The sequence below is a fragment of the Arvicanthis niloticus genome, chromosome 5, assembly GCF_011762505.2.
Source record: "Arvicanthis niloticus isolate mArvNil1 chromosome 5, mArvNil1.pat.X, whole genome shotgun sequence".
Taxonomy (NCBI): Eukaryota; Metazoa; Chordata; class Mammalia; order Rodentia; family Muridae; genus Arvicanthis; species Arvicanthis niloticus.
In genome coordinates, this window is record NC_047662.1 from 19,538,332 (window position 1) to 19,564,990 (window position 26,659).

General features: G+C 45.1%; 1 protein-coding gene across 1 annotated transcript in view; it reads left to right on the forward strand.

Moving 5' to 3' along the window:
* Nucleotides 1-1,444: 1,444 nt before the first annotated feature.
* Clic4 (chloride intracellular channel 4) overlaps nucleotides 1,445-26,659 on the forward strand; it is a 55,587-nt gene continuing 30,372 nt past the window's right edge. The window contains exon 1 of the mRNA XM_034502105.1: nucleotides 1,445-1,772. Within this exon, the coding sequence (XP_034357996.1) occupies nucleotides 1,701-1,772 (72 nt within the window). The 5' untranslated portion in view covers nucleotides 1,445-1,700. The remainder of the gene's footprint in view (nucleotides 1,773-26,659) is intronic.

Genomic DNA, 26,659 nt, shown 5'->3' on the forward strand with positions numbered 1-26,659 from the left:
CAGTGGTGGACACCTTTGACCCTAGTACTTGGGAGGTGGAGACAGAGACAGGCAGATCTGAGTTAGCCCCTTTGGTCTACCTAGTGGGAACCTATCTAAACAAAACCAAAACTGAAACCCTGGTGAGAGAGAGAGAGAGAGAGAGAGAGAGAGAGAGAGAGAGAGAGAGAGAGGCCATCTAATCATCTTGTCTGCCATTACTATTATATAGTCTTGCAATATGTCCAGACTGTCCTCAAACTCTCAGCCCTCCTGCCTGAGACTCCTGGCCTCCTGAGAGCCACGTATAGATGCCACCAAGTCAGGCCAAGGTTTAGGGTGTTTAAGGCCACCGACAAACTGTGAACTTAAAACAGCCTTACTCCAGAGCATTGCTGGGTCTAATTGCTGGGGCACAGCATCCGTCTCAGAGATCTAGCAACTTGGATCGGTTGAGTGAGGATAAAGTTGCAGGTTGCATCGCATTTTTACACATCATTCCAATTTGTTGAAGCACTCTGATCCACACTAGGCACAGAGGATGCGAGAGAACCGTGCCGCCCCTCCCCCCCCCCCAGCCCCCAATTTAGCCTTTCTAATCAACTCACTCATCACCCTAACCTGGGAGGCAGCACAGTATGAGCAGATTAAGGAAAGCCAGAAGGCAAGTTTTCCAGAGGTGAGGTTCACTCCAGGCATTCCGCGGTAGATCACGTGTCTCAGGCCCCTGCCTTCAGGGTGTAAAGTACTCAGGGCCCCCTGCGCGCAGAGGGAGGGCGGCACTCAGGTGACTTTAATACTCATTAAAGTTCTCCAAGTGAACGGAAGACAGGAATCGGTCCAGGTGGGGCACGGATAACGTTTTAAGAGTCTGGCGCTGCTTCAAGCACCGGGGTTGTGCAGGAGCGGAGTTCTGTCCCACCGTTTTGGCCTAATTCAGAACCTGGGACACAGCACGACTTTATAAGAGCTTTTGAGTATCTCGACTTCTCATAGAGAAGGATCCCGAAAGGACGCCCGCGGTCAGAAGAAGAAAAAAGTTCTTCTTAAGGACATGAAAACTTTCGCAAAAGTTTTCCAGGAAAAGGCGGCCGCGCCTAAAAGAAGGAGCCGAGGAGGCCGCCGCCCCGGGAACGGGAGGGGACGATGAGTCCCTGCGGCTGCAGCGGGGGAGAGGGCGCGAGGCGGGGCCGTCGCATGAGGTCACCTGGCACCCAACCAGCGGCAGCTGCGCCGCGGAGGGAGGCGGTGTCAGGCTCCGGCTCCGGGGACCTTTCCCTCCCGCCTCCTGGGGGGGCGTGGCTCCCGGGGAAACCGCCCCGCCAATGCGCGCTGCCCAGCCTAGGCCGCGCCCCCCAGCGTCCCCCAGGCTCCCCAGTGGTCGGTCCGCAGAACCTAGAGCGCTCCCCCGCCTTCCTCGCCCGAGGCCACGCCCTCCACCTCCGGCCCACCCATTTTCCCCCCCACCCCGCAGGATCCTAGGGCGCCCGACCGATGCTCCGCCCACACCACGCCCACCGGGCTCCGCCCAGCGGTTTGAAGCGGCTGGGACCACAACCCCCTCAGAGTCGCGCGCGAGGCGTGAGGCGGTGCTGAGGATCTGAGGCCACGGGCAGCTAGACGCCGGGACTGTCCAGCGAGCGAGCGGCGGGAACCCGCAGCCACAGCAGCCCCGGAGCCACAGCCGCAGCCGCCGTCCGCGGAGCCCAGCCCAACCGGCCATGGCGCTGTCGATGCCCCTGAACGGGCTGAAGGAGGAGGACAAAGAGCCCCTCATCGAGCTCTTCGTCAAGGTGAGCGCTCAGCGTCCCGAGCGACGCGGGCTGGTGTCCCCCCCGCACCCCAAGCGCCCCCACGCGGCGTCCCCGCGGCCCGAGGCGGCGCCGTACCCCCCGCACCCCTTCCCATTGTCTCGGCCCCGCGCCTTCCCGCCTCGCAGCGGGACCTTGGCGGACCCTGCGGGCGCGGCGACAGAGAGGCGACTCCGCAGGGCGGGACGCGCCTCCACCGCGCCGCGTGGGTCCTGTCACCCTCCTCGCCCTGTCCGACCCCACCCCGCCGCGAGCCCCAGCTCGGGCCGCCCGGCTGATGGCTCACCCAACTTACTTGAACGCTGGCGCCTGGCCGGTGTGAAACTGAAACTTTAATTTCGATACAATGTTAAATAAAATAAAGGGGCCCGGGGGACCCGGGAGCCTTAAACCCAGCAATTGGGAAAAGTGGTCTCGGGAAGATCGGGAGTTCAGGGCCAGCCTTGGCTACTTAATGAACCCAGGGCAACCTTGGGATACGTGGGACCCTCAACCCAGCCCTCCTCCCCAATGGGGGAGGGGAGAATTTTTTTAATGCGGGCGTGGTGACTAGGCTGTGACCCAGCAGTAGAGGCTTGAGTGCCTCGAGTTCGAGGCCAGCCTGGGTTACAAATGTGAGCCTCCTGACACACACCCAAAACCCAGACGACTAACTGCAAAGAAGAAGAAAAAAAGGAAAAGAAAAGAAAAAAAAGAGAAAAGAAGGGTGGATGCCCCAAGGCTTCCGGAAAATACGGAGATTCCCGACTTGGGTTTTCCTGCCGGTGTTTTACCACCATCTGGTTTTCTTGTTTCTCAAGCGCGTCGTTTTCACATGATGCAACCGTTTGGCCGCTCTCGTCGGTGTTGCCACCTCGGCAAGCGCTTTTGATTTGAAAGAAAACCTGAATTCTCCGCTCCCTCGGGCTTAAAAAGGTTCATTCCTCTCGCCCTCCTCAGCTTGTAAATCCTGGAGCTGCCTTCTTCGCCTAGGAACACGCTCTGAATGCTCTCTGCGCCTCTCCCTTTTGGGGTGAAGGAGAGAAAAGTTAGCAAACATCTGGGTCCCCTGCTTTACCGAGTCTCCTTCGAAACCCTGACATTCTGTTAGCTACTAAATATCCAGGCTTATGAGGAAACCCACAACACTAGAAATTCAACAGGCATCCAGTACTAAGTCTGCTCTTTCTTAGTTTTAATTTGAAAGAGAGGAAATTATCGAAGGATATATTCCAGAGGTGGATGGTAGAAATCTGCAGGGTGGTCATAATGTTTGCCTTAGTGTTTTCTTTTAGTTGTGGGTTTTATAGAAACTTTTTTCTCTTTTGGTCTAGAGCAGCAGTTCTCAACTGGGGGGGAGGGGTGGAGACCCCTTTGAAAGGTCTAAGGACCTTTTTACAGAGGTCACCTAAGACCATTGGAAAAGGCAGATAATTTCATTACAATTCATAGTAGTAGCAAACTTACAGTTATTAAGTAGCACCAAAAATAATTTTACGGTGGGGGGGGGGTCACCACAACATGAGGAACTGTATTAAAGGGTCACAACATTAGGGGAAAAAAAGGCTTAGGGCTCTCAAAATATCACAATCTTTGTGACTGGAGGTGGCAGACAATACTTTTGAGGCATGTAGGAAGGAACTTGAAGAAATGGGGAGAAGGGCATAGAAAACTGTAGAGAAGGGAACAGGCTAGGCCAGAGATGGAGAAGAGACATAATGGTTTACCTCTTCTTGGCTGCCCTCTCCTCTCTTTCTGAGACAGGGTCTTCCTCTGGATCCTGTGCTGTCTTGGAACTCATAATGTAGTTCAGGCGGCCTCAGGCTGGGATTACAGGTGTGAAGCTTCAAATCCAGCAGGAAGGACTTTTGATAAAGTAAAACAAAGCCAAAAGCAAGCTCTAAAACTGTATATGCTAATGAGAAGAGCAGTGCTTAGTGGTAAGAGCAGACCTTAGAGGCGTTCGTCACGGCACTCGGGATTATAATTATATAATTATGTGTTGTACGCCTGGCCCTTTAATTCCAGCCTTTGGAAGGCAGAGGCAGGCAGACCTCTGAGCTGGAGGCCAGCCTGGTCTACATAGTGAGTTCCAAGCTAGCCAGGGCTGCATATAGAAAACCCAGCCTCAAAATCAACAGCAAACACAACAACTCAGAGTCACAGATACTACACTTTATAGCTTCTGCTCAGCGTGGTTTGGAAGGTCCTAGCCAATAAAATATGGCAAGAAAAAATGTTTAAAAACTAGGCTAGGGATTGGAGATGTGGTGGAGCACTTGCCTAGCATGGGCAAGGCCCTGTGTGTGATTTTTAGCAACACACACACACACACACACACACAAACATACACTCTGTTTCTCTCGGAAGTACATGACGGATACCTTATGCTGTGCTCAGTGTTGATTTAATATTTCCATAAGGAGATGGGTGGGGTGCATTTCCCCAAAGCTGAGTCACTTGCGTACCCCTTCCCAGCATTCCATATTCGTAGTGTGAACCACTGAATTCATAGGTCTCTGGCCTTGGAGGTCAGAGATCAGCCGTATAGTTTTGTGCCCATTGGCTGGGCTATCCTGGGCAATTTTTTTTTCTCAAGCTTTTTTTCTTTTTTCTTTTTTTTTCTTTCTTTCTTTTTTTTTTGTCTGTGACATGATCTTTACTCTTTTAGTATAAGCCAACTTTGCGCTGCTACAGACCCAGTTGGTTGTTTGAAAGGAGAAAGAAAAGGAAAAGGTGGTAAAGGCTGTTGGGTTCTTTTCAAACCCTGGATGTAGGAAATGTACATGGGGAAAAATACTCTAGGGTGGTATGCTAAACAGCGTGAGTTTTTCAGTCAAGTATTCTGAGTTTGTAGCCAAAAACTTTTTCCTTTTGTTTTTGCTTTTGGACATAGGCTCTTCTGTAGTTCAGTCTGATCCGAATTGGCTCCTGAACTCACACCAACCTCAAACTAATGGCAGTCCTGCCTCAGCTACCCAAGTGCTTGATTTATTGGTGTGAGTCACCACTATATGGCTGAAAACTTTTTTTGTGTGTGTGTTTAAAAAAACAAAAAATGCACCTGGAGAGATGGCTCAGTGGTTAAGAGCACTGACTGAGCTGGGCAATGGTGGCGCACGCCTTTAATCCTAGCACTTGGGAGGCAGAGGCAGGCGGATTTCTGAGTTCGAGGCCAGCCTGGTCTACAGAGTGAGTTCCAGTACAGCCAGGGTTACACAGAGAAACCCTGTCTCGAAAAAACCAAAAAAAAAAAAGCACTGACTGCTCTTCCAGAGGGTCTGAGTTCAATTCTCAGCAATCACATGGTGGCTCACAACTATCTGTAATGGGATCTGATGCCCTCTTCTAGTGTGTCTGTAGATAGGGACGGTGTACTCACATACATAAAATAAATCTTTTAAAAAAAAAAAAATGCACTCATTGTGTCTGTGTGTGGGAGAGCACACGTTTGGAGGTCATTGAGGAACTTAGTGAATTCTCTCCTTCCACCTTGTTGGTTCTGGAGCTTGGACTCAGGAGCCACAGGAGCCACGCTGCAGGCTCGCAAGGCTTGCAGTGCTGAGCTGTCTGCCTGCTCTGTGGTGCTCTGTGTTAAGCTACATAGTGCTGGGCAGGAGATTGCTTCTTTTCCCTTCCAGGGCACAAAAAAACAAAAACAAAAAAAACAAAAAAAAAACAACAAAAAAAAACATGTTTAAAAGCTATTTTTATCTTGAGCTATGTATGTGCACATCTGTGTGGGTATATGCACGTATTTGCAGGTGCCCTTGTGTTCAGAAGAGGATGTCAGATCCCCTGGAGCTAGAGTTAAGGTGTTGTGTGCTGCCCAACATGGATGCTGGGAATTGAACTCTGATCTTCTGCAGGTCCTGCTGCATGGCTACCACCAGCAGTAAGCACTCAATCCCTGTGTATGTCTTGTCTGTCCTTCTTTGAATTGGAAACAACACCCCCCCCCCTTTTTTTTTTCCTTGTTTTTGGATGGGTTTTCCCTTTGTGTCTAAGCTAGTCTTGCACTCCCTACAAAGCCCAGGCTGTCCTCTAAGAGCAGCTCTGCCTCAGCTTCCTGGGTGCTGCATTACAGGCATTCAACACCCTGTTCTTGAACAACTTATTTCTTAGGTCCTGATGTTGGGTCATGAACTTTGATCCTTTGTCCTACTTTCTGTAGCCCACGGATGCCAGTCCCATGTGAATAGCTACTTACCTCTATTTCCTTTGTAAGTTAGTACTTCTGATCTTTTCGTGTATCTGCCATATTTTCTACCAATATATCTTCTTGGCTATATCTGTAGTTAGGGTCCAAGATTTCTGTTTATGTAAGGGTAAATAAATATTAACTCATGAGCCACAAATGAAAGAAGCAGAGAGGTGATTACTGACCTGTGTACTTGGTGTTTCTCTCTTTTTATTTATATTTTTATTTGAAACAGGGCCTTACTCTGTAGCTCAGGCTACCCTTGAATTTGTGGCAGTCTTCTCTCCTCAGCCTCCAGAGTGCAAGGCTAACACACAGACTGAGGGTAATCAGGCATTTGAAGTTCTGTTTTGCTTGTATGACCCCGGTTTGTATCAACACCACTGTTTCTCCACTTTGGCTGCATCTGTGTGAAGTGGTGTATTTCTTATTCAAGTAAGAGGTAATCTCTCTGCAGGACTTAGTTTTATGGGCCATAATGTAAACTTTATGTACTACCGTTTTGAATTGGGTTATCACTGTCTGCAGTAGTCCCAAGCTTCTGGGATTGGGAGGGGTTTTTTATAGGATGTTAGTCTGCAGAGTGAATTCAAGGCCAGTCTGGACCATATGGTGATAACCTGTCTGGAGAGGACTGGGTTGTAACTGGGTAGTAGAGGTCTTGCTTAACTTGTTATGTCCTAGGACTGATCCCTAGTACCACAAAACAAATGACAAGATGGTACATGCTTATGGAGTCAAATGTGGTTCATGGGAAATTAGGAGCTAGACAGAAAAATTGAAGTAGGCTTGAACTTGACCCTGAACAAGTAGGGGGCTAGGTAGGTTGGAGGTAGGTGAGAAAGGGAATTTGAGTTTAGACATCACTTGTGAAGTCCCCCAGGAGCAGCTGGGCCTCTGAAAGGAGGAGCCAGATAGTCAGATCCTGACAAGCCGAGGCTGAGCCTTATAAGCTCTGGCCTTGGTTTTAGTGTGTGCATTTATTTTCACAGGCTTTGCTCTCCAGGGACTTCTCCCTCCCGCCACTGCTGGCCTGCTGTCTGCCCACCTCTTCCTCAGCCCATCTGGGGAGGTGTGAGTGGATCCTGCTGCCAGAGTGAAGTGGGAGTTTTTTTTATGTTTAGTTGCAAGGGCAGACTTCAGTGCTTTCAATAAATTTTCTATAGAAAAGTGGTGCCGAGATTGAACAATTGAACTTAAAAAGACAGTGTACCCTTGTCTAACTGGTTTGCTCATTTGGGGTGTCTAGAGCGAGGAACTTTTAAGGACTTGGAAATAGTGTAAAATGTGAGGTTAAAGGAAACTGCCCTTGTTCCTGTTATCCTTGGGCTGTTTCTGGAGCCCTAAAACAGGCTACTTTTGTCAAATACCAAGGTGGTGATTTGGTGAAATATAAAATTCTGACAGGGGACGCCTAATGCACTAGTGACAGGAAAGAGACTTCAGGTTGTTTTGGAAGGATGCCTGAGGGGTGCCTAGAAGCCAGGAGGGGAGTGGTGAGCAAGACTTCCCCTTCCCCTGCTTCCCCAACAGAGGAGCCTGGGCTTCTCCTTTTCCGGTTTCCGGAGTAGGGGATGAGTGAGTCTCTGGGAAGTGAGTTAGGCAGGATGGGAAGTGTGATTAAGGCAGGATGAGTTAAGATTTTTATCAAGCAGAACAGAAAACTAGGATAGGTTTGCTGGGTTAGAGGCTGGGACAGAGAGTGGAAGCGAGTCTATGATGGAAAATGACATTTGGGTTATGATTACAAACCATTGGAGTATGATTTAGCTGAAATCTAAATTTAGTTCAGGGCATGTGTTTGTGAATTTCTTAGGAGCTTTTAGTTCTGTTGCTTTTCTTATGAGACTTGGCTCACAAGACCTCAGTGGTCAGTACCAAGTATTAGTGTGAAGAGTATCAATTAGCTTTTGGTTTTTTTTTTTTTTTTTTTTTTTTTTGTTGTTGTTGTTGTTTGGTTGTTTGTTTTGGTGGTACTAGGAATAGAACCCAATGCCTTATGTATGCTAGGCAAACACACTATCACTAAGTAATGCCAGCCCTTAAAATTTAAATTATTTGAGACAAGGTCTCATGGTACAGCCTTCGGTGACCTGGAACTCTCAATATAGACTAGATTGGCCTTGAACTCAGAGATCCACTTCCCTCTGAGAGCTGAGATTAAAGGTAAATGTTCTGACTCCTGGTTCCTTTTAAAATATATTCGTTTATTTTATGTGTGGGAGTGTTTTGCCTGTCATGTTACATTTGTGTGTGCTTCGTGCCCAAGGAGGCCAGAAGAAGCTGTCAGGTACCAGAAGAAACTGGCATTGCATAGTTGTGAGCCGCCATATGGGTGCTGAGAATTGAACCCTGGTCCTCTAGAAGATCAGCCAGTGCCCCTAAGCACTGGGCCATCACTGCAGCCCCAGGTCTGGAACTTTTGATCTTCCTGTTGCAGCCTCCAGAATAGCCTGGACACCAGGCACAGCAATTGGCAGTATTTAAGTTTTCCTCTTTTTATTTTAGAATGTAAAATCAGGAGAATGTATTAGACTATGAACTCATGAAGTCACCACCTAATAAATAAGACAGTGTTTGGAATAAGAGCGTTTACATTTGAGTATTGAGTGAACAAGTAGCACTATTGGAACCAGGGCCACGTATGAACCCCAGACTGCACCACAGGCTTCTACCCCTGGAGGAGATTTGTTTCTTTTTCTTTGAATATAAAATGCAGCTCTAAGCAAGAAGCCCAACAGTGTTCCATGTTCTTTTTGTTTGTTTGCTTTTTTTTTTTTTTTTTCTGGTGGTGGGGTGATACAGGCACGTGCGTGCCCATGTGTGTGTGTTTAAGAACATTTAATTCTTGCCATAGAGTTGCAAAATTGTCAATCACCTGGTATAACACAAACATTGAGTCTTACCAGCATGCAGCCCAGCTCTTGTATGTGTGGGAGAAAAATAAATCCACGCAAATCTGAATAAACAGCGGGCATGAAAACTGCAGTTAGGTGGAGCCAAGGTCAGGACCTGGGAGGACTCCCCGGTGCTCTAGTGCTCTCCCGTGGTTTTCTTGTCGAACAACCAAAGCAGTTGCTTTATTTTTATTTTTGAGGGTGGAGACCAGGTGGTAGATTACTCAGGTGCATAGTCATTAAAATCTAGAGGCAAATGAATTAGGAATTTGTACCATTTAGGAAAGGGGGGGGGGGGAGTGGTTGCTGTGAGATGTACATACACTAAGGGCACAAAAGAAACGGTTGTTAAGGGCTGGAGAGATGGCTCAGCAGTGAAGAACACTCACTGACTGCTCTTCCAAAGGTCCTGAGTTCAATTCCCAGCAACCACATGGTGGCTCACAACCATCTGTAATGGGATCTGATGCCCTCTTCTGGTGTGTCTGAAGAGAGCAACAGTGTACACAAAGTATGTATTACTCATACATAAAATAAATAAATCATTAAGAAACGGTTGTTATGCATGAAGGGTGTATACTCTTGTACTGCTTGGCCAGAGGACAGCATGTTTTAGTGAATACAGTAGCCTAGTCTAGTCTCTGGCCATCAGTAACATGGGTGACCCTTGTATTTCACAGTCAGTAGGGCCTTTAATTGCAAATATGCCCTAGTCTTTTTTTTTTTTTTCCAAAGACTGTTTATGAAAGAGTCCTTGAGAGTTTTTGTGTAATGTTTTAGTCTTCCTGTAAGAATAAAGTGAAAGAGGAGGCCGATCCTATATGTGACGTGTGTGAGTTGAGTTGCGTAAGGAAAACTTACTTAGGTTTATAAAAGAAACTTAGATGGTGTCCATTTCTTTCATAAGCAGTTGCTCTGTCTGGTCTTTGCTAAAGGAAAGGAAAATTTTATTTGTTTGTTTTGTTTTGTTTTTGAGACAGGGTTTCTCTGTGTAGCCCTGGCTGTCCTGGAACTCACTCTGTAGACCAGGCTAGCCTCAAACTCCAGTTGCCTCTCTCTACCCTGGGATTAAAGGAATACAGGACCATCCCTGCCCTCAGAAAGCTCACATGCAGTTACAGTCCCCTACTTTCTCAGCTGAGCTATCAAAGGTCACCGATAACATCTAGAATTGTTCAAATAGGTGTTGATTAAATGGTTGTCAGGTAGGAGTTCCCTTTGTGTGCTCTTCAGGAGAAATCTGTTCTAAAAGTGGAAGCTGCTTTTCAGAGTTGACTTTACTACTGTATGTGTGGACTAGGGAGGTGGGGAGATCTAGTCTGCCCAGGATCTGTTGGGTGTGTACAGGGATAGTGATGGAAGCAAATAGCAGTGAGAGGATTAAGCAAAGGCCCTCTTTTTCTCCTAAAGTAACGTTGGCCGATGGGTAGATGAGCCATGGTGGACGACAGTAGTGAGCTGCATAGCGCCATCTTTTGACTGTAATACATGGTTAGGCCAGTGGAAGCTGGGAGTAGTAGTTCATCCTATGCTCCTGAAGTTGCAGCAGGAGGGTTGTTACAAGGTCTAGGTTAGCCGGGCGGTGGTGGCGAACGCCTTTAATCCCAGCACTTGGGAGGCAGAGGCAGGTGGATTTCTGAGTTCGAGGCGAGCCTGGTCTACAGAGTGAGTTCCAGGACAGCCAGGGCTACACAGAGAAACCCTGTCTCGAAAAATTAAAAAAAAAACAAAACAAACCAAAAACCAAGGTCTAGGTTAACTTGCATTATATAATGAGTCTCTCTCTGTCTCTCTGTCTCTCACACGCACACACACACCACTCAGCAGGCTGAAGCACAAAGATCTCTAGTTCAAGACTAAAGAGTCCATACTCAAAACCAAACAGAATAAAACTTAATTCTAGCAGTTAGGGGGTGGTGGAAGGCAGATCAGAAGTTCAAGATCCTGGCTGGCTTAGCCATATGATCTAGGCCAGCCTAGGCTGTTTGAGACCTTGTCTTAAAAAACACAGAAAGTCCCTCACAAACAAAAAGCCAAATTCATTGAAAAGAGCTTAGGAATGATTCTCTATGTGATAGTCTACATGAGATAATTGATTTAAAGATGAGTGGGATATTTAGGGATGAAAGGTATTACTGAAGCTGTACGTGGCTTTTTAGTAGTTGTTTAAAGAAACTCATGTATTAGTTTTATGTCCTAATCTGTAAGTAAGTTAGGTTTATCTGAAGTAAAACTGATACTTGCTGGTTGTTGAATTAATTATAAACAATTCCCGCTGGGTGGTGATGGTACATGGCTAGCACTTGGGAGCAGAGGCAGGTGGATCTGTAAGTCCCAGGACAGCCAGGGCTACAATACCTTTGTGTGTGTGTGTGTGTGTGTGTGTAAGTGAAAGAGAGAGACAGAGAGATGGAAAGACCAAGACAGAGACAGACTGACTTGCCGCCCTGGTTGACCTTGTATCTAAGGCATTCTTACTGCCTCCGCCTTGTTAAGTGCTAGTTTTACAGGCATAAGACTCATGATTGACTTGTATGTTTTTCTTATATTTTTATATCTTTATATATGTATGCATGTATGTGGTGTACCCCCTTGACTACATGGAAGTCAGAAAACAACTTGTAAGGAGTTGGTTCTCCTTCACACTGTCGATCCTGAGGTTGAGCTCAGGTCATCAGGCTTGATGTGGCAAGTGACTTAATATCTGCTGAACATCTCACTGGCCTTAATTTCTGTCTTTTCTTTTTGAGAAGGGGTTTCAGCTAGCCCAGGCTAGCCTCAAACTCCCTAAATAACCTAGGCTTGCCCTGAGTTCCTGATCTTGGGACTCTACCCTGGGTCATCTGGAAGAGCAGCAAGTGCCCTTGACCTGCTGATGTGTCCCTCCAGACCATCTCCAGACCTCTTGATGAGGCATTCCTGATCTTGCAGAGGACCAGGGTTGGTTCCCAGCACCCACACAGTGGCTCACATCCATCTGTCAACTCCTGTTCCAGAGGATCCGATGCTACTTTCTGGCTTCCAGGCATTTTCCTGTCACTTCAGAATGAAGAACTTACATCTTTTAAATGCCACAGAAATATCAATCAAATATTGCCACATCAATATCTGGTCTCTTTTAGGATCGAGAGGTTGAGGTTCTCAGCTACATAGCAAAATGGAAGTCAGCCTGGACTCAAGAGATGCAGAGAGAGGGAAAGGAGAGGAGAAAGGGAAGGAAAAGAAACAAGGAAGGGAGGGAAGAGGAAGCAAGCAGACACCAGGTCATTCCCAGTGTCCCTTTCCCTGCTGTCTTTTTGTCTCTGTACAGCACTTAATCACAAGTAGATAGCTTTCTCTCCAACTAAGTCTGCATGCTGTAACAATGAAGGAGTTGCCTACAGATGTATATATCTCCTACATCAGTGCCTGAATCCTTATGAAACAAAGGAAAGGAAGCGCAACAGAACAGAAACAAACCCAAACAGCTGAAACTGGGGGTACAGGAAAGGCTCTAGAAGTTGAACAGATTTCAAGGAATTGGAATGGCAACAAAGATCTATGGAAACACAGAAGTATGGGACACGTTTAAAACTATTCTCCCTAGAACGGAAAGTACACTTGCAGCCACAGCAGGAGATACGCATTGCCACACGCACTGTGTTTTGAAGATCCGGAGTAAGATGTTCCTCCTCTTCGTTACTTGACAAGTGCAGAAACCATTTTGTGACACTCTGCTAAGTGAAGAACTAACTCCAGAGCCACAGCCTGTCATTCAAGCCTACAGCTGTCATAGTTGAGACCCAGTAAATGGACATATGTGCCTCTTGCTTTCTGGGCCTCTACCTTAGCTAGTCCTTATTCCATATGGGCTATGCTGCTTGCCCAAAGCCACCTTTCCTATCACATTCCCATTTGTTTAACTCTACGTGATTCACTAAGTCTGTTTACATGTCTTTATTAGTTCTTCAGGATCACTTTTCTGTTACCTATCAGTGGAGAACCATTTCCACTCCACATGTCTTTGTTATAGTACAGGAAGCTCAGTGTATAGATAGGACCCCTTGTAGGTCATCTTTGTGTCCACTACAGTATTCTGTAGATTGCTTGCTTCCCACCAGGCGTTCAGTAAGTCTTATTGAATGAGTAAATGCACTTAAGTACAGTTGATAGGCCCTAACTCTACTGCTGCTGGTTAGAATTCATTATAAATACTCTGTAAAATACACAGTCCTTTGGAAAAGGAGTGTCTGTTTGACAGTTGTATTTGATGAATAGTTGACAGAAAATAAAGCACAGGCTGGCTGATATTGCTGGTGTGTCATTAAAACACTGATGATTTAGTGGTGAGATTTTTCCTAATCAGCATTTCTCAGAATCTTCCACTCACTCTTGTGTGACAGTCCTTAGCTGGAAGAGATCTCAACTTACAGTGGTAGTCTCATTTAACTCGAGCTTTTAGGATGGCTTGGTGCTGCTTACAGTATGCTGATTTTTATTTCTCTTCAAAGTCCAAAGCAGTACATTAAGAATTTTTTCTTTTGGAAGCTGGAGAGATGGTTTGGCAGTTAGTACTGGCTGCTCTCTCAGAGGACCTAGTTTGGTTCCTGTAACTGCCTGTAATTCTTAATTCCAGAGAATCTGATGTCCTCCTGGCCTCAGGGCACTGGGCATGTATGCAATACACATACACAGGCAAAACAAACACAGAAAATAAAACTAAATAGATTGCTTGAATGTCACAGGTGGATCTCTGAGCTTCAGGCCAGCCAGAACTACATACTGAGGCCTGTCTCCCACCAAATCCCTGGAATAAAACCAACCAACCAACCAACCAACCAACCAAAACAAATAAAACAAGACCAAAACGAACAAACAAAACCCAAAATGTCTTATTTTAAAGAATTTTCAATTTTCTCATTTCAGGTCCCTGATAAGGTGTGTGTTCCGCACCCCCTTCTTCAGCTAGGGAGTGAACTTTGAGACAGGGTCGGTAGCCAAAGCCAACCTTGAGCTCATGTAGTCCAGGATGCCTCAAATGCTTGGCAAACTGTCCCTACCTTCTGGTTGCTGAGGTCACAGACAGGTGCCACCACTGCTGGCTCTAGGGGAAGCTTTGTGTGTATGATTTTTAAAAAAATTTTTGTTCATTTGATGTAGGGTCTTATTCTGCAGTCTGGTTAGGCTTTGGAAGATAAACTTCGCATGGTAAACTACAGGAATCTTTTCTCTAATGGTGGAACCAAGAGCAGCCTTTCCCAAAATAAAATGAAGACTGAGCTTTCAAGATTTAACTTGATTTTTTTTCTCCCTAGGCGGCTTACATTTTCTGTCATTTTATAAAATTTTTACCATTTTTTAATTCCTTATTTCCTTAAGTGCCAGTTGGATGCCAGGAGCTGCTCCAGGCCAAGGGGAAACAACGCAGATGCACTCTGCAGCTCCAGGCTGGAGGAGCGATGGTGTAGGAAGGAACATTCTGCCAGAGTCCCTGAAAACTCTGTCCTGGGGAGCCATTGTACTTGCCGGGCTGGGAGGCTTGCTCCACTTGCAGAAGCTTGCCCGAGTGTATTTAGAGTAGATGCTTAGTCTCCCGGACTTACTCTTCTGTTGCATTTCTCAAATGCAGGGCAGAAGCAAGGCAGAGAAGAGTGTTCATACTTAATCGAGCTGCTGCAGATGTTTGTGCAGTGCTGTGTGTAACTGCATTATGGGGTAGCTCGTTGGATTATTCTTCAATAAAATGCTGCTGAGGAACCCCATCTCCAACCCCCTTTCCACACGCTTTATTCCAGAGACAGCCAGCGGGAAAAGAAAGAAACAACAATAATAAAACAAAACAAAACACATGACTGGGAAAATGCAAGTGCTTGCTTGTTAAAGTCACAAGAATGCTCATTCAAGAAGCCAGGCAAATAGGTTGAAAGAGTGAGGCAAATCGCTGGCTTGGGGCTGGGGATGTAGTTCAGTGGTAGAATGTTTGCCTAGCAACTGAGGGTTCTGGGTTGGATCTCCAGTACCATAAACCAAACCGACAAATCCATACAGAACAAGTGAAAAGAGCAATCTGGGAAAGCCAGTGTGGTAGCTCATGGTTGTTGTGCTTTAGTGTACCTCAAAAGGAGAAAGCCTTTTCCTCCTTCCCTCCCTCCCATCATTTCTTTCTTTTTTACTTTTTTTGAGAGACAGACTTTCTCAGTATAGTCCATGCTAGCCTTTGAAACCTGCAGCCTTCCTGCCTCAGCCTCTAAGTGCTAAGATTTGAGGTCTGAGATCTCCAAGTTAGAGCCAGAGGGTGATGGTTGCTTACAGTATCACCTGTGCTTTCTATGTTGGCACTAGAACATTCCTCCATTTCGAAGGTGCAGGTAATTGGAATTTATATTTCAAGTGTACAGTTAAGTTTAGTGTTTTGCTGTTTGTCAGAGTGTGCTAGGTAAGAGTGGACACTGGAGGTTTGGGAAGGCGTCTCAGCTGGGGGGAGTTGCTTGCCATTCAAGTGTGAGGACCTGAGTTTGGATCCCCAGGACCCATGTGGAGCCAGATACAGCAGTGTGCACCTGTGATCTTTGTGCTGCTAGTACATCGACTCCCTAGAAGTCTGCAGACAAGCTAGTCTGACGTGGGTAGTGGTAAGTCAGAGACCCTGTCTAAATACAGCAAAAGGTGCACACTGACACCCAAGGTTGTCTCTGACCCCAAATGCCCTGGCACATGTGCCTACCCATACACATTTTAGTTTTAAAAGTTGGATTCTGGAGCTATGCAGCTGTGTTTAAATCCTGGCTCCTGCTTCACTTGGTGTCTCCACTGAGGTAATAGAACCTGACTCGGGCTTGGTAAGGTTAGAAGTTAGTAAGGAGCACAGAGCGAACACAGTGGGCCCCACTCACTTGCTCTAATGCTGCCTTCGGGAGTCAGAGTTAGACTGCTGGTCTAATGTCAGTCATGTGTGTGATATGTGTGGTCTCAACCTCGAAGGCATTACTAAGATCTGCTTGCAAAGAGGCTTTGCAAATAGGTGGGGGATTTTCCATTGTCAATCAGAAGTGAGGGGCTACTATGAAAAAGGCCCAGGAGGAGCCTGGGACTCCTTTCTGAGTAAGGGCGTGCTCCATCTTAATTCATCTGCTCAGCCTCAGGACTAAAGCTAAAGCATTAGGAAGAGTGTCTTTCTCTTCTTCCTCTTTTAAAGTGAAATTTCAAAAGTGGTCAAGAGTCAGTCTGCGGTGTTAAGTAGAGTGGTTCTGTGGAGGTACTTTGAGTGATTTTTGTTTTCCTGTGCTGCCAGATTTTATTCTTTTTTATTTTTGCGGTATGCTATTAAGTTGATTGGTTATATATGAACTGGTATTGAATAATGCTCTCTTAAGGGAAATGTAGATACGGTTAAATATTTTAAAGTCTCTATCCCAAGAGATTCTGAGTTCATTTAATTGTTAACAGAAGAAATAGTAGTGTAAATTTACATGATTTTTTTTTCTTTTTTTTTTTGAAAGAGTTGAAACCCAGGCTATCACTGAAATTAAAATCCTTATGCCTCTGCCTTCTGAGTGCTGGGTTACATGCTTGTGCTACATGCCTTGTTTGCAAACTATATGCTTATATCTATCTATCTATCTATCTATCTATATCTAATCTATCTATCTATCTATCTATCTATCTATCTATCTAATTATTTATTTTTTAATCTCTAGCTGGCCTGGAATTCATTCTGTAGACCTTATTGGCCTAGAGCACAGACGTCCTGCTTCTGCCTCCCGAGTGCTGGGATTAAAGGCATGTGTTATGATCGGCTAGTCATTTTAAGGGGGAAGGGTACAACTGCAGTCCCTTTGTGTATTTATTTCTAGATTCTAGGTGTCTGGCTTCTTTCTTGTATCACAATGGGATGGTAATAAAGCCTTAAAACTTGAGTATGACTGTGATTAGTGGGTGACTCAAGGATCATAAAGTGACTTTATCTTTCATCTTATTATAATGTTATAAACTTTTTGAAAGTACTTAATTTACTCCCACGCAGGACACAGTAAACCGATAAAAGCCAAGATATTAAAGCCAGGATAATAGACAGTTCTGGGTGCTGATTATGGGGCAGGCACAGTCCCCAATCTTTTATATGTGTTAGCTAAATTAACCCTCACATAAACTCTGAATTATGCATGTCAGTTCTGTGTCATGCGTGAGGTTCAGAGAGGGCCAGTAAGTAGCAGTCCTGGGGTCTGCACTGAGGTCTTTGAGATTTAATATCTGATTCTTTCTTTCCTTTTCTTCTCCCACCTCTTTCTTTCTTTTTAGGGTCTAGCTTGAACCCCAGGCCTCATACATGGCACACAGGTGCTCTACGGTGGACAGACACTCCTGCAGAATACACTGCTTGGTACAATGTAGAAGGAATTACAGGGTTTCCATTGCTTGCCCCTTTGTGTTTTGGAAGCCGGGTTAGTCAGTCTCTTCCTCTCTAGCAGTCTAAAGGAGGAGCCTCACTTGAACATCACACATTTTGATTTCAGAATTGTTTTCAAGTTTAGCTATGCCAAAGTAGGCAGAGTTTAAAAAGCCACAGCCTAATTTGTCAATGTTTTTCTCCAGCCTTCTCTCTTTTCTTTCTTAAAACCCCCACTTCAGAGGAGCCCACCCGTTGCATTGTTGATAGAAGAAAAGCAAGGAAGTTTCTTTTTGTGGAGAGAGGAAATGGCTTCGGTCAGGACTTCATCCATATTAGGTATAAACTAAATATAGCTGTGTGATCCAGGGCTGAAGTCACACTTACACAGCTTCCTAAGCTGGGATAATGAGATCAGCCAGTACTTTTCAATCTGCCTTCCTCCCTTGCTTTTGGTTCACTGGAAAGGCTACTCCGTGGATTAGTCCTGTGGTCTATATATGTCTCTGTTCCTTAAAATATGTTAGAACGTTTACAGGGACTCTTAAAGTAAACGTAAAATAAGCAAGGGAAATATTTTGACTTTGTCATTGTGTCGCTATCCCCACCCCCACTCCCTTCAAACTGGCTTTTTAAGTGTTAAGCCTTTGTCAAAGGTATCTTTACTTGTGGCTGGTCCTGTGTGAGCAGCATGATCTGTAAGTTTTGTTGTTTAGTGTTTTCTCTGCTTAGATCCCAGTGTAGTTAAATGGCAATAAGGTTTGTTCTGATTGGCTGCCTATAGAGGAAGGCAGAGGAACAGCAAGATGGGAGAAGCCTCCTGTTTTAGGCCAGAGCACATATTGTTCTCAGATAAGGGCTCTTGAAGCTCCCCAAAGCACTTCTTGCTCACAGTAACTGTGTTCAGCACTTGTGGTCCTTCTTAGAGCCCTTTGCAAGCGTGCCAAGATACCCAACCACATGAGAATGTGCATGCCCCTAAGGGAAGCCTTGTTTCTGCTTCTGGCTTGTCGTTCTAAAAAACTTTTTTGAGACAGGCTCTTATTGTAGCCCAGGCTGGCTGGAACGCACTGTAGAGTCCAGGCTGGTCTCAAACTTATGGCAGTCCTTCAGCCTCAGTCTGCCAAATGCTAGGACTTACGAGAAGCTACCATGGCCATCTAAGGCTTAACTTTCTTTTTTTTTTTTTTTTAAGATTTAATTAATTAATTAATTAATTAATTAATTTTTGGTTTTTCGAGACAGGGTTTCTCTGTGTATCCCTGGCTGTCCTGGAACTCACTCTGTAGACCAGGCTGGCCTCGAACGATTTATTTTATTTATATGAGTACACTGTAGCTGTCTTCAGACACACCAGAAGAGGGCATCAGATCCCATTACAGATGGTTGTGAGCCACCATGTGGTTGCTGGGAATAGAACTCAGGACCTCTGGAAGAGCAGTCAGTGTGAGTCAGTGAGTGCTCTTAACCGCTGAGCCATCTCTCCAGCCCAAGGCTTAACTTTCAAAGGTAAAATTTTATTTATTTAGGAAGTCTCATTCTGTAGTTCTGGCTGACCTGGAGCTCACTGTGTAGACTGCCAGGCTGACTTAAAATTTGCAGAGATTTCCTATCTTGCCTACTCAATTACTGGAGTCACAGGCATGTGCCACAATGCCTGGCTGCTCATGGCATCTTATGAGAAATAGCTTGGAACAGAACTAACTCTTAACGAATTGAATTTCAAGTGTCTTAGGGACTCAGTTTCTGAAGCTGAATGTTCTCCAGGATCAGTTGAGGTAGCTTCTGCACCCTTCTCTGACCTCCTTGCTCCCTTAGCAGAACAAGCCCCTTCTGCTCTCTGTTTCAGCTTGTGCCCTTTGTGCCATTCATCCGAATCTCATCCCATGCTGCTTTGTTCCTGTGAATTCCAGGAGTTCAGGACCAGGGCTGGTTAATCTTCACTGGATCTTAAGTCAAATGTCCGAGAAGTTGAGTCTATCTTCATTGTCAATGTGGTTGGATTTGTAGTCATCCTGGAGACACACTTGGTGGTGTCCATGGCATTTCTAGAGAGGTGTAACTGAAGATTGAAGATGTGCCCCTAATATAGGAGGTACCTTCCCTGCAGAAGTGAAGAGGAAAAGGATTGTTGTGTATGCTGGCATTCACTTCACTTGCATGCTGCCCTTGGTGGATGCAGAGAGGCCAGGGGCCCTTCTGCCTCAGTGCTTGCCCTCCTGTGTCAGACTAGCCTTTCAGACTATGAGCCAAACAAGTCCTCCTTAAGCTTCTTTTGTCAGTATTTTGTCATAGTAATGAGGAAATGGTGAGTCTGTTTCGTCTGTTATAGCTTCCACCTACCACAGTAGGGTAAGTAGAGGTATGTAAGAGCTAGTTCATTAATTCAGGAAATATTCATGTATAATACAGGTATAAAGTTCCACAAAGACTGTTCTGCCTGTTGCTGGTGTGGGTTCCATGTTACATCATAGCAAACACCACAGATGAATGTGTGTTTGGTCTCTAAGCTTACAGCATGCGATTTGGGTTTGACCAGGAGCTTATTCTATAGCCACTGGTCTGAACCTAATAACAGGTTAGTGAGGAGTGTTAGAGTCATAAAGTCCTGTAACTGGCAGGCCAGGCCAACTCCTGCGTGTATGCTGATAGATCTCTGCTGTTGGCTGTAAAGTGGGGGCTGTCTAGTCTAGTCTAGGTTTATTTTATGCAAGGTTGTAGCCTTGGGCTTACGTGTAGACTCAGATAGAAAGAAAGTTAAAGCCTGGGCTGGTGTGTGTGTGTGTGTGTGTGTGTGTGTGTGTGTGTGTGTGTGTGTGTAGAGCTCAGGTGCTTGCCTAGCATGCTCAAGGCTCCCAGTCTAATTCCCAGACCATGTGGTTCCAGTATAATTGGAAGGTGGAGACAGGAGGCTCAAGTTCACTGCTATCCTTGTCTATACAGTGAAGTCAAGGTCAACCATATAGGAGACCCTTTCTCAAAAAATGGGCTGATGGCAGGGAGAAAGTTGACATCGGAGATGTCATCTGAGCAGTTTTCTGAGATTAAGTTTTAATAGCTGGAGTAAAAATTTGTAATATAAAGAAAAAAATCTAAATAAAATGCCTAGACTTACATTTATCGAGTGACAGTATTTTACATTGGAATATCCTAAATGACCAAGCTTTGCTTCCTGCAAATGTAAATGTTCTTAATCTTAGCCTATTTCCTGAGTCCTAGTCCAAAGTCAGATTCCTGCCTTGAGCTTACTTCTTTGTCCTGGCCCTTCCTCATTCCCATCCCTAAAAGCTCTCCACACCAAAAGCATTTAGAAATGTTTTAATTGACATATTAATACTATATTTTATTAACATTTATTAATTTTATATTTTATTGGCATATTTATTTTAACATAAATTATATGTTTTAGGATGGCATTTTTTCACATGTATATAATATTTTGAAGGGCTGGTTTGGTGTTTTAAAGCACCTGTCACTCTTACCAAGGACCTGGGTTCAGTTCCCAGCACCCACATGGTGGCTCATAACCATCTGTAACTTCAGTTCCAGGGGATCTGACACCCTCTTCTGATCTCTGCAGTCAAAACAACTGATTCATATCAAATTTAAAGATTAAATATGTTTTGATCATGTTCATTCTACCCATGACTCACTCTTTCTAACTGTCGTTAATTCTTGTCTGTTTTTTAAGCCAGAGGGTTTCTTCAGGGTTGCACAGTAGAGCATGGATGAGAGGTTAGGTACTAGAGCCCCTTACCAGCAGCAGTTCTGTTCCCTCCCCCACTCCCACCCCCCTTTTGAGACAGGGTTTTTCTGTGTAGCCTTTGTTGTCCTGGAACTCAGTCTATAGACCAGGCTGCCTTTGACCTCTCAGTCATACGCCTGGGGTGCTGGGATTAAAGGTGTGGGTCACTGTTGCCCAGCCTGTGGCTATATTATTCTGTGAGGTGAGGATTTAAGAAGCATAGTTTGGCCTTGCATTCGCTATGTGCCTAACCTTGACCTTCTGATCCTCTTGTCTTCGTTCTCCACATCATGTGTTTGCTACTACAGCTGGTTTATGGGGTGCTGAGGATCAAACGCGGGGCCGTGGTGCTGGACAAACTGCTTTCCTAATTGAGCCACTCTCTAGCCCCATTGCTATCATTATTAGTCTACTGTTTAACTTAGTAGGGGTCCCAAAATTGGCTATTACACAATGTTGTGCTATAATAATTAATGTCTTATAACTAATCTGCATATTCATATAATTCTGTTTTCAGCGTTTACCCTCACATTATCTGATTTGCGCTATGTTTTGTGTTTTGAGTCAGGGTCTTATGTAGCTGCCTGACTTGGGTATAAACTCAGGTCCTTTGGAAGAGCAGCAAGAGCTTATAACTGCTGGGCTGTTGTTTCTCCTGCCATTAATTTAGTATTTTGAGACAGGGTCTTACTGTGTATCTTAGGTAGGCCTCAAACTTGCTGTTCTTATGCCTTAGCCTCCTGAGTGTTGGGAGTTAGAGGGATTTGCTGTCCCCTGCTGTTCCTAACAGTTTGTTTCTTTCCCTTTTTTTGCTGGGGCAGATGGTCTCACCCGTAGCCCAGGCTAGCTGGACACTGTGCAGACCAGGCTGGCTTGGAACTAGCGACAGTTCCGAGCACAGAGGTTTCAGTTGTGTCCTTTTTACGGTTTCCGAGTTGGGGGGAGGGCGTGGTCTCTTGTGTTGCTGACCTTGAGCTCGCCCTTCAGCTGAGCATGACCTTGAATTCCTGATGCTTCTGCCTCACCGCCCCACTCGGGGCTGACAGCTTTGTGTCACCATGCCTACCTTACAGTGTCTTTATTGGAGAGTTTGGAAGAGAGGTTTCTAGGGGAAAAGGTGGCTATGCTTTCTTCTGGAAAAATAACAGACTTTGCCTTTGTCTCGGGCTTTGGCTAGTGATCATAATAAGTAAGCAGGGCTATGGTTTTCAGTGTGGCCCTGCTCTGCTCAGGTGGAGTGTCTGCGGGTTCAGATGAGACAGTTGCGGTTTGATCTGGTAGAGATTGACCCCCTCTTCTGTTCAGCATGTCCTTCAGGAGGGAACGGAAACTGGGCATTCTCAGCTGGGGCTAATTCCTTCCAGTAGCTTTTGATTAGTTACTTTGCATTCAGTATTTTAAGATTCAACTTTTATTATATTTTAGCATTTATGCAGCTTTTATAAACATTTGATGTATTTTCTTACTGTTAAAAAAAAAAAAAAACCCTTTCCATTCCCACCTACCTCTCTCCCAAGTGTTGCTGAGTCTGAGAGTGGTTTTTGGTCTATAGACTCTACAGGGGAATAGACATCTGGGGCTGGTCACTACCTACTCTCCTCAAAGGTTCCAAAGTCTCTTGAGCCCTTTGTTACTTCCCTTCACCCCAGTCATAATCATGACAAACATAAGGTTGTATTTTTCCCTGTTCAGTCTGACCATTTGTTTCTATCCATCGCCTCTGACAGCCCTGCCCGTCCTGGCTCCCACTTGTCTGTCATCAGCTCTATACCTGCGGCCAGATTTCCATGTGTTAGATTCTTTTTTTTTTTTTTTTTTTTTTTAATTTTTTCGAGACAGGCTTTCTCTGTGTAGCCCTGGCTGTCCTGGAACTCACTCTGTAGACTAGGCTGGCCTCGAACTCAGAAATCCACCTGCTTCTGCCTCCCAAGTGCTGGGATTAAAGGCGTCCCCGCGCATGTGTTAGATTCTTATTGCCTTAAATGGAAACTGTGCTTTGGCCTCAGTGTCCCTATCTCATTCCTGTCATTCTGTTCTGATCTCATGCTGTTTGTTTCCTCTTCTTCAGATGAGCCCATCAGTATAGAGCACGGAATACCTATGCTCTCTGCTTCTCAGTGGATTCTTGCTGATCACGGTCCACATGTTTAGAGATGTTCATCTAGTCACTGGTTAAATATTTATAACATAAAATGTGTCTTCTTCCCCATTTTACAGAGAAGAAAACAGAGCCAGAGAGATTAAGTTTCCAGTATCACAGGTGGTGAAGTAGAAAAATCAGTATGCTTCAAAGCAGGCATTCCTTCTGAGAGACATTGTGTTCTGTCTCCGCACTCAGGGGGCAGAGGCAGGCAGATCTCTGTGAGTTTGAAGCCAGCCTAGTCTATAAAGTTGTTCCAGGATAGCCAGGGTGACACAGAGAAAAAACCCTGTCTTGAAAAACCAAAAAAGAAAAAGAAAGCTCTTGGTAAACATTTATCAAACAAACCAATGAATTGTTTCTTCTTTGAGCCTTTTAATGTGGGTTCCGAAGTCTTTTGTGGCTTAGTCCTGTGCTCACTGAGCCTACTTAGCAACTTCATTCCCCTTGATCTAGATGTCTGTGGGCATTGCCTCTGAAGCAGCTCCCTGTCTTTTCTCTGAGTACTTGGCTGCCCTTAAGCACTTAGTAGTTTTATATTGATATTATCTGTTTCTTTCACAAACTGTAAGATTCTGGAGATCGGCTCTGTTCATTCCCCCTTGTTAGCCCCGCGCCTGCTGCGATGCTTGGAGACTGCTGGGAAGTGGAGCCGGCTTCCAGGCACAGGGGCTGTCAAGTGTTCTCAGACCTTGCGGGCAGATGCTACCAGCTCACTCGCAGCTTAGGGCAGTCTAGATGGCAGCCATGAGAAAGAGCTGACTGTAGGTGGACAGCACCCTGGGCTGCCGCTGCTGCGCCACTCAGAGTGTTCCTCTTCTTATTCCTTGTCATGCATGCATCCTTCTCCTTGGTGGTAACCCTGGAGACTAAACCCACCGAGCTAACCCCAGCCAGTCTAAACTAGAGGTAAATGGTTTAGCCACTTGTGATCATAAATAACAGAAGTGCTGTGTTCAGTGTGGCTTCAACAGGTAAGAAGACACTGTGTGTGTGTGTGTGTGTGTGTGTGTGTGTGAGAGAGAGAGAGAGAGAGAGAGAGAGAGAGAGAGAGAGAGAGAGAGAGACAGACAGACAGACAGACACACACACACACACACACACACACATACATACACACACCAGGTACCAGCTGTTTCAGAAGTGCTGTGTTCAGTGTGGCTTCAACAGGTAAGAAGACACAGTGTGTGTGTGTGTGTGTGTGAGAGAGAGAGAGAGAGAGACACACACACACACACACACACACACACACACACACACCAGGTACCAGCTGTTTCCTTCTGACTCTCTTTTTTGCTCTGACTTGTGGTATTGATTTCAACCTCAGGATACTATCAGATCTGCCACGATATCACATCCAAAAGGGTTCCCCTTCTACAGTCTTTGGTGTTGTGTGTATCAAAGACTCTGAGAACTGAACCCCAGGGCTTTTGCATGCCAGGAAAATGTTTTCTTACTGAGCTCTGTTCCAGCTCTCTCCCTGGGATCCACAGGTGAGTCATCTAAGGAGGAGGTTCAGCTTTATAAACACTCGTGTATGTGGCTGGGGCCTTTTCTTTTAAAAATAGAATTATTAGCCACATTTCTAGCTGAGTCAGAATTTTGTCATTTAGCAAGGAAATGGACATCTGAGACTGTCTCAGCGAAGGCTTCTTTCCGGCTCTTCAGCGTAATCATGGGTAGCTGTGCTGAAGAGGGCAGGAGCCCATTTTTGTTAACACACTGAGTTTGAGTCCAAGTGACCCTGGCAGTGACTGGGGATAAGGTTATTCAGATAGGGGAGCACAGTAGGTGCTGTATTTCAGTTTGCCTTTTAAATTAAAGAGTAATATGAAAAAGCATTTTGTACAGTTTGAATTTCCTCAATTCCCAGTCATTTAGACTAAAGCAAGACATTGTCAAGTATATTGTTTTCATAAGAAATGCCAACTAAGAAGAAGAGCCAGTAGTGACTCATTAAACCAAAACACAAATTATTGGGGTGGGGGTGGCTTATGGCCTTTCCCCCTCCCCTTGAGAAAAGGGTCCATCTGCCTTTATCTGGGATTAAAGGCCTGTACCACCACATCCAGCTGCTCTTGAATTTCAGTATCTGGTTGTCTTTATGAGACTATAACTGGCTTGGATTAGTTAATTTATAGTATGCTCTGGTTTAAGATGAGATAGGATAGATTTTATTTATTTATTTATTTATTTATTTATTTATTTAGAGAAAGGAGTTCTATGTAGCCTTGTCTGGCTTGGACTATGTACAGACCATGTTGGGACTCAGAGATCCTCCTGCCTTTGCTCTCTGAGTGCTGGGATGAAAGGCATGCACCATCACTATGGACCAACAAAAAGCATCCTTTTAATAGTGAGTTAGTTAATGTTATTTACCCACTGGTTGTCAGTTACTGACCTTCAAAAAGCAGGGTCCAAAGGAGAGTTTAACCTTGGAGGTGTCCTGAATCAGACCTGAAGCCAGATCTGGTCATTTGCATTTAGATCTATTTCATTGAAGACTTTGTTCCTAGGTGTTTGAGACTCCTGCTTGTGAGTACTTCCCAACAGATCCCCTATCTCCAGACCTTTTCTACAATCATTCTGGATTCCTAATTCATTCTCCTGTATTTTGGGTAGAAAGGTTTTGGTTTGCTGTGAAAGGTTCATGTCTATATGCTAAATATTGTAAATTTATATATTATATTTGTCATACACAAATTATACATATCTAAAAGAAAGGGCGTTCACTGAGTAGCAGTCTCTCCACCCCTTACTTTGGGGCCTCCTGTTATTGTGTGCATTAACTGTTGATTTCCCATAACAATCTGATCAGGTCTGTACAGTCCTTTGTAGAAGAGGCTGACAGCCTGCCGCAGCCAGGGTTGCTTGACTGCAGGAATGGTGGGGTTTCCTGAGACTTGTCTAGGTGAGCACTCCTAGCTGGCTGGCACCCTTTGCCGAGTGAGCAGATCCATGGATGAACTGGATCAATTCCAAGAACTTGCTTTGCAAGAGCAGAGTTCATCTTCAGAGGTAAATGCTCTGTGTGCCCTCCTGGAGTTGCATCTAGCCCTGATTGGTTGTACTGTGACTTCAGAAGGGGTCAGTCAGTTCCTCTCTCAGTGGCATAGGCTTCAGGAACAAGGAAATGAGAAACACCTGAAGTCTGCAACCTTTTGTTGTTATTTTGAGACAGGGTCTCTCTATTATGGAGCTCTGGCTGTCCTGGGACAAGTCTGCAGTCTTGTTCTTGGCTGTTTTATTTACAAAGACAGAACTTGGGAACAACATGATTTCTCTATGCCATATCATGACTTTGTTTATCAAATTATAATACTGTGATATGGTACAGGCTGGCCATAGTTCTAGAGTTTTGGTATCCTAAGCAAAGATTATTTTGGCTTCATTCCGGTTGTTGTACTCAGTTTTATGTACTTATGGAATAGTTTATTAGTTTATTGTATGTCTGTGGTCGTGGTGTGTGTGTATGTGTTTGTAGGTCAGAAGACAACTTTTTGAAGTAGACTTTTCTTCATTTACCTTTACATGGACCTTGG